Source organism: Mytilus edulis, chromosome 1 (genome assembly GCF_963676685.1).
Source record: "Mytilus edulis chromosome 1, xbMytEdul2.2, whole genome shotgun sequence".
Lineage (NCBI taxonomy): Eukaryota > Metazoa > Mollusca > Bivalvia > Mytilida > Mytilidae > Mytilus > Mytilus edulis.
Window position 1 is genome coordinate 76,819,336 of NC_092344.1, and position 8,590 is coordinate 76,827,925.

The 8,590-nt window shown below is 31.3% G+C and overlaps 1 protein-coding gene across 1 annotated transcript; it reads left to right on the top strand.

Moving 5' to 3' along the window:
• The first annotated feature begins 539 nt into the window (after positions 1–539).
• Positions 540–8,375, top strand: LOC139520012 (uncharacterized). The gene is made up of 5 exons (XM_071312383.1): positions 540–617; positions 1,098–1,662; positions 4,111–4,280; positions 5,680–5,897; positions 8,157–8,375. The coding sequence occupies exons 2-5, from the start codon at positions 1,362–1,364 to the stop codon at positions 8,329–8,331; spliced, it is 864 nt and encodes a 287-aa protein (XP_071168484.1). The 5' UTR covers positions 540–617; positions 1,098–1,361; the 3' UTR covers positions 8,332–8,375.
• Positions 8,376–8,590: the final 215 nt, after the last annotated feature.

Here is an 8,590-nt window from a genome sequence, read left to right on the forward strand (position 1 = left end):
AATACATTTTGTTTTAGATCTAATGATCATTAAAAAAAAGGAAGAAAAACGTATCTTGAAATCTGGTACCCCTATAATGTTCAGGTAGGCACAAAAAAAGGAAATTGAATGCCCAACAATTTCATTTGAATAGATTTAAATCATGATTGCTATTTATGTTAACATCGTATTTGCTAGAACTTTTGTTTAAACACTAAAATCGACGTTTGTTATCGAAAAAACAAAAATTAGGCAAAGGTGAGCCGAAATAATTTAATGGTTCATCTAAGTTCGTAGTACGGTTGGTACAGTATGAAATCTAGAAGGCATTTATTGATTTTTAGTAAGTTGTACCATACACATTATGATGAAAACCGCTGTCAAATAAACAAGCAACGGAGTTTCATACGGTAATCAATGAAAGAGTGTTATGCTGTTTTTATATTTGACTAAATGTATTAAATAAAGTTTTTGGATTCAATACTATATTGTTTTGCTTGATTGATTTGAGGGAAAACATTCTCTTTTGAAACATAACGTCAATAAATACAATGAACAAAACTAGAATAGTGTGCTCATTATTCCTTTTTCTTATTGCTTTTATTTTACACAATATTTGCAAAAGAAACTACGTTAAGGTAATTAGTCTTTAGTCTATTTACTCAATTGTCGCATACACAAAGAAACACACACATACTGATGCAACGATTTCATATATATCTGCCGAAGTTCGATAGTTATCTCCAGGTACTCCGCCAATTACAGCCGCCATAAAAAAAAAGTCCGAGGTACAGAAAGTTGTGCTAGAAACTTATAACTAATCAACCTTAAATAGTTATTATGGACGTGAACGTGGTATTATGGACGTATGCGCTCTAAATTATAGAGAGTCACACATATGAAGTATCAACAAAAAGAAAAAAAACATTTACCACTTGAGTTTTAAATGAAACCAATCCCCACTATGATGCTTTATTAACTCGCTTTAAATTATCAGCAGTGTAAATTGCAAAATGAGTTAAGTGAAGCATCATAAAGTTTCACAAAACCTAACATAAATTGAACAAGAAAATAATACATTTGAAATTGGTAACTTACAGGATTTTGTATAATTTCAGAATATCGAATCTTGTTTTGAAACTGTACATGTATTCTCTGCAGTAGCGGAAGCAAAGACAGAATGGAGTTTTATAGAGAATATTGTTCTTAATGTCCTGGATGGCTCTAAACAGTCTAATTGCGACTGTTGTATATATGGGTATCAAGGAACACCTATTTATCGTGTAAATGCTGTCGTGAAAGAGACCTATATCCATAACAGTAAATTTACTGACTTAATAGCAAGACAATTCCAGTGTTCTGTAAGAAATATTGGTTTTAGGATGATCAATATACAATTAATTGGAAAAATGGAATCATGTAGTATTTCGTATAATGTTCATCCTGTGTTATACCCAGAGATAAAAGAAAACGGATTCGGAATATGTGCAAAAATAGCTTACAATTATCTAAATCCATTGCACCTTATTGAGTGGTTCGAATATCAGAAAATGATGGGTGTAGACATGGTTCTTATATCTTTACAATCCTTAAATAAAGATGCGTATAAAGTTTTGAGATATTATGAAAGAGAAGGGATTACAACAATAATTTCTTTTCCAAATGATATGCCTGGGAAATTAGGTAAGTACTTGAAAAATATTTAAACAACGACAACAGTAAATTCAATAATCACTTTCAAATTAGGTTTATGTTTCTTCCGAAAATATCATGTCACGTACCTACAAGGAATGACATAACTAATGACAGATAATTAAATGACAAATGACATACACGCAAAGAATATCAACTGAATCATCTGCATATGTATAATATTTTGAACATGGATATATTATACATGGTGTGTACTACACACTACAAATTCCTACAAAAGAGGGACAGGAATGTAGATGAAAAACAACACAATGCAAGGTAGACAACAACAAAATAAAAAAAAAGAAAGACCAAGCAGCATGGCCCTAAATAAGAAAACTGCTAGATAATGGCCAATAGCAGCTAAAAACAAATTTATCTGTAAGGTCATTTTTTTAACCACTCCAAAATATAATTAGCATTGCATAGTATATGAATATACATTCTCATAAACATAATAGACAAAAGATCGAGGGTTTGTTATGTAATTTAGGTTTAGTTTGAATCAACAAAAGTGACGTCAATAATCATAATAAAGTTGAGATAAAAGTTGATTAAAGGGATGTTCATAATATAAAAGATTTGGTAAAAAATCGAAAAAATGACGTCTATAATTGAAAGGGCTTTGACAGTGTTCGAAAGTTAAGAAAAATAAAAATAACGGAATATTAAATAGTTGCACTAAAGTCTATTACTATCGTTAGCTGGGAAACGTTTCTAAATGCTTTTAATTGCAATATAATAAAAAAAAATGAATGGTATGTTCGGTAGTTTGAAAATAAATAACGTGACTTACAAGGTATTGAAATAAATAACTTGACAAGTCTTTTAATCCGTTATATAAAAGCTATTTCAATGTATGAGATGGCACAAGGTTCTACCAAAATTCGTTTTTCTTTAATATTATTTAAAAAAAAATAACGAATCATTCATACCCTACAAAAAGACCAATGCGACCACTAGCATTGACTTATGCGGTAATTGATTTATTGTACTATGAATATATTTCAATGTCTTAAAAAATACACTTAAATCTAAACACAATACTAGACTAGAAAAGACAAATCTGTGATTAATCAGGCGGTATAAAAACAGCACATACATGTAGCAATGAGGTATAAAAAATGTCTTTGAGTCTACACTTATTATACAAGTACACTTATTATACAAGTTAGGAACTACATCGTTTAATTGTAATGTGTTATTTTAAAAAAGAGGGACCAAAGATGCTAGAGGAACAGTCAAAATCATAAATCGAACATAAACTGACAACGCCATGGCTAAAAATGAAACAGACAAATAAACGTACAAAAGAAACAACATAGAAAACTAAAGACTGAGCAACACGAACCCTATCAAAAACTGGGGATGATCTCAGGTGCTCCGGAAGGGTAAGCATATTCTGCTCCATATGTGTCACCCGTCGTGTTGCTCATGTTATTATTAACCCGGTAAATAGCCTAATTCGGTAGGTCACACTCATGAAAAGGGGAGGGGACTGTAGTCACGACGTAAGAAAATTTTCGATATCATCTGGGACACGGTTATTCCATAACGGTCAACCAACTTGTAATGGCGTCTGTAAATTTTACGAAGGGATGATTTCAACTTCACCATTTGGAACACTTGGTTTAATAGAATCCTTGTGAGCAGCAACCCTCTATCCAGGAAATCAAGATATGAAATACAAGCGCGGGAATATCGTATCAATTTGGAGATATAAACTCCGTATGCAGGCGCTGCTGGAATGTTGCTGCATAGAAATAAAAAGTTCAGAATTGAGAAGCTAACATTATCTGGTTTGTCGTAAAGTTTTGCTTTCAACAGACCCTCATTGTCAATATCTAAGTAAGTCAAGATATGAGGTAGACTAAACTGTTTTAGTTGTATCCTTTATATAAATGAAAACTATTAACTGTTTTTGATAATGTATTTTATTTGCAACCTCCCTGTCACCCCCCCCCCCCCCCCAAAAAAAAAAAAGAAGAAAACAACACAAAAAAATAAAAGAAAAACAGCCAAATACTTAACTTTGTGTACAAAAATTTTGCTTTGTCCTACATATTGGTCTTTTGATATTTCACTTCAAACTAAAAGTCTTACACTGAAACACTGAATGTATACATTTTACTTTGAGACCAGGATATTCATTAGAAAATTAACTTAAAGGATTCTGTTAATATTATACTAGCATATAAAAATCTATTAATCAATTCTGTTATATTTTTTTTCTAGTTTATCTATTTGATCACATTTAATTATACCTTTCATGTCAGTATTATTTTATTTTCTCATATCACATTATATTTTCTTCCTAATGTACATGTAATACTAACCACTTTATATGAACCCTTTATGTATGTACTGTTAAAGTGACAAATTAATATTGAAAACATGTTTATCTACTGAAAAATGATCAATTGTTTTTTCGTGTTTTAGATAGAGGATTTACATTACAACAATGGCATTACCATCAAAGTTCCCACGATGAACAGGTGGCTGTTTACTCATGTAAAGAATTTTTACAGGGATTTGCTTTTGTGGCGATCATAGATTTTGACGAAATCATCGTTAACGATAGATTTTCTAAATACACACACATACTAATGGTAACTATACGTAGAAAGTAGATTTCATATTTTGAGGATTTAAACGATTAATTTAAGAAAGAGAAAGATAACGTAACAATGTAAAATGAGCTAAGAATATTAAACATCAAAATTTGAAAAAAGGAAAAGAATAATTTAAATCTTACTTCAGGATATTTTTTATTGTATTCTTTATCGGATTTTTTTATGTAATAGAATAATGATTTTTCTTTAGAGTTCATTAAACATTATTTACCATCATAAACTGTGCTGCTGACGTGTCCGTCGTTGAGTCTCAAATCCACTGCATACATAATATACATTTGCAAGTGCCAATGCGTTCTTCGCACATAAAAAAAGCTCTGGCCATTACTGACCTCAGACGAAATTGATTTATAATAGGCACTAGAATGCAACTTTAGGAATCAAAACAAAGGCAATGAAAAACGACTTTAGTTATGTAGACATTCCACATTCCGGTATTAAAATCTACTGTCAGGACGGACACAGATTTGGTAAGGTCGACATGCGATTTGGAAGACCACCATAGAAACATTTTTACATTTCGTTTCTTTTATTCATAAAGGAAATGTAATTTTTAATAAGCTATAACCGCATATATAGTAATGTGCTAGTATGCGTATATCAAGTGCAGGATGTCAGATCACTCGTCAGTTGAAATCAAAGATGTGAAAATAGGAATTTGCTGATTTGTGCTAAGTACGAAAGGTTTACAAGAATGAAAAGTAGTAAAAAACAGTCGGTTCGATGTTCGATTCTTTTGGATGCCATTTGTGGAACAAGAAGCGCATGATATCCAGTGCATCAAATATATCAATTTGATTATTTTAGAAGAGTTGTTCTTTTTGATTTTGATTCAGTGTTCAGTATAATATGTTTTGATGTGTGTGTTTTTTTTTAATCTATGTTACCGTATCATCTTTTCTTAAGCCTTGCAATATTGTGAAGTTAAGAGATAAGATAATTAAACTGCTTTGTTTAGAAATAGAACAAGGCATAATGTATTGTTAAATTCTGACATTATTGCGAGGTTTTTATTAATGCGACTTGGTGAGTACTGCAATAATAAGAACTCGCATTTAAATATCTGATTCATGTATATATAGCTGTAGGCAGATTTTCTTGAAATGACAATAATTTATCTCGAGTTGTTGTTCATTTTACCATATTCTCAATAATAAATGCACGCACTAATTTCAGAATTTACAGTAAATAATATTTCAGTTTCTATAATTGAACAACACAACATTAATTATGTAAGAAAATGAAACTACCCTTAACGGGTGCATATCGTGTTACCAGAAGCGTACATAAATTCTCGCATTTTTTTTTATTATTACAATAACATAATTCCTCCTTCTCTTCCTTCACAATAATCTATGTACAATTTAATTTTTAGTCTGAGATCTTACCGTTATATCCGGATGCGTCTGCCTTTACCCTGAATGTGTCGTTCTTTATAACGGATTGGGGAGTATCAGGCGTAGAACCTCTGATAACCAGTAAATATATAAGACGAACATGTCCTCTTGCATATCGATATAAAAATATTTATATGCCAAACAGAACAGAAACAATTGATACACATAGAATATGGCCAAAGAATGGATACCTAAGGTATGAAGTAACAAGTTCATTATTAAATAATTGGAAAACATATACATGTATGTATGTTTGACAGGTTAAATGTAGACGTGTATTGGGCTTGACATTAATTCGTTTAACATATAGCTATATACTTCAAGAACGACAGAAAAACACCAATAGTTATATTTGTATTCAAAGACCACGAAGCATTCTTCATTTTTATGCCTTATAATACATTTTGATAAAGTATTCAGTCACATGTTAACCCTTCTTATCATTAACAAAAAGTGGTGTTACATTTTAGGCCACTTTTGAATGATACATAACGAAACATTAAGAAATCTATCCCGCTGTATACAGCACATGTTCTTTAAATTAGTTTAATTTCGGGTATTCGACGAAACGACATAAGTTATGTACAACTACACTGCCATGAAGTGTAATGTAAACTAATGTGTGGTAGGTTGTGATAGGCAAATGAAAGTATTCACACTAAAATGTCTCTTGATGCCGTTAAGTACCAATAAAAAAGTCAACACACAACTTAAACGGACAAACACACAAACTTTTATTCTATTTACATTACGCACAATGAGTATTTCGAGTCTTCAGGCTCCGCCAAAGACAAATATAGTACAGTCAAACCTGATTAAACCGGACCCTGAATAAACCGGTTTCCTGTCCATTTCGGCCGAAAATGAAATTCCAATATTTTTCCATCCAAAGTCTTTGTTAAAATACCCTTTGTAAACCGGACCCTTGTATTATGAATTCCGGTCAAATTATGAAGTCCCAATACTCTTAATTACATGAATTATTACCTGTCAAAACCGGTTTGTCTAATTAATTTCAATGATCGATATGCAATCAAAACAGATTTGTTTATACAATATGGCTTTTCGTGAGAATCAATTAGTCAGGTGTCAAACTGTAAACCTACAATCGTACAGTAGTGAGCTGTATTATTTATCAAAACATTATAAACGTGTCAATTAAACGAAAAGACACACCGAATACATCTTGGATTGAACTTACGTTTTAACTTGGATAAACAAATCAAAATAGCGGAGTAAGAAATTCACATCGTGATTTCGAAATTCTGGGTTCCCTGTTGTGAACCCCTAAACAAATGACCTTGATATTGAAAAAAACCCGGAAGACAATAGTCAATGGATATTGTATACTGTATAACAACGTTTCGAAAGTGATGAAACTACGTTTGATAATATTCTGGCTTTTTTATCGGCCATTCCAACATTTCAAATTATTGATCATGGGAGTAAATAGAAACTATCGTCTTACAATCCAAACAACGCGAGCATTATGATGCAAATGCAAACAATAAAAAACGAAGTGAAAGTATTTTAATTTATCAGATAAAATTTACAAACAGAGAGAACTTTTACATGCAAAATTTAGGACTTCACAAGTCATTAACTTCCGGTCAAAACGGAAATCTGAATAAACCGGCTCACTGTCCAAACCGGCCCTTTTTCATAGTCCCGTAGCCGGCCGGTTTATACAGGTTTTACTGTACTGCATTAGGTGACTTCTATATACTTCTCTTAACTAAATAGCACTGCATCACTTGGTCTCTGCTGGAGAGTTATCTAATTGGTAAACATACCTCATCTTCTTATTTCTATATAAAGTACAAGTCGTTTGAATATTTTCTACTATATGTATAGAAACATTAATAAAAACCGGGACTTTAGGAAAAAGTAAAATCACAAAAATACTGAACTTCGCGGAAAATTCAAAAATGGAAAGTCCTCAACTAAACGGCAAAATCAAATGACAAAACACATCAACTGTCACATTCCCGATCCGGCACATGCATTCTTAAATGTAGAAAATGGTGGAACATGCAAGAAATAATTATATAAATTTTAATTTGGCTATATATAACGTTAATTGGTCATCATTAGTTGTGAAAAGAACTAACCAAAGAACACTTTACCAAAATGCACTAAACATGTAGGCCTACGTGCAAACATTAACAGCAGAAAACATAGTAGCGGCTTTTGTTTTCTTTACAACCACATAAGCTTACATATGTGTTTCAACCCCTTTGCTAAGAAAAAATATGTGAAAAAGTTTAAATAGATGTTTTATTTTTGTTTTCAAAACAATGGAAAAAATCTACTTCTAACCACAGTCTTATACTTCTTGAAGCAATGTTCATGTATACGATTTTTTTGTAAATTTAAGTTAAATTTAAACGTATTGAAATAAGAATGTATTGTTTGGTTTCTAATGCACATCAACGTATTTTCTTTCTCGTTACAGGGTCTCACTTCAATCTCACAATATAATCCTTCATCACTACAGAGATTGCAATAAATTAGATATGTTTCCTGGTGACTGCATGTCATATCCAAAATATACAGATAATAAAATGATTAAAATAATGCCAAAATTGTATGCTCGAGTCGTCGCTACTAAAAAGAGATGTAAACTATAATATTCCTTATTTTTTCAAGATTGCATCTATAAATATTGGGTACACCCAAATCGATGATTTTATTCATGCCTAAGTATTTTACTTAGTTATATTAATCTATACAACTAAGAAAACCAATTCTTCTCTGAACAGTTAAAAGTCCATCAACCCAAATAGTCATATCTAGATAGGAAAACATTATGTTTTAGTTTAAATTGTCAATTTTTGTGCCAGATAATAGCTAAATTAATGATGATTCCGAAAATATATCGTTTTTATA

Bases quoted from the DNA above. Each gene is read 5' to 3' on its own strand.
- LOC139520012 (XM_071312383.1), top strand. From the start codon at position 1,362: ATGATCAATATACAATTAATTGGAAAAATGGAATCATGTAGTATTTCG. The intron at 1,663-4,110 runs GTAAGTACTTGA...TTCGTGTTTTAG, and splicing joins TGATATGCCTGGGAAATTAG to ATAGAGGATTTACATTACAA. The intron at 5,898-8,156 runs GTATGAAGTAAC...TTCTCGTTACAG, and splicing joins CCAAAGAATGGATACCTAAG to GGTCTCACTTCAATCTCACA.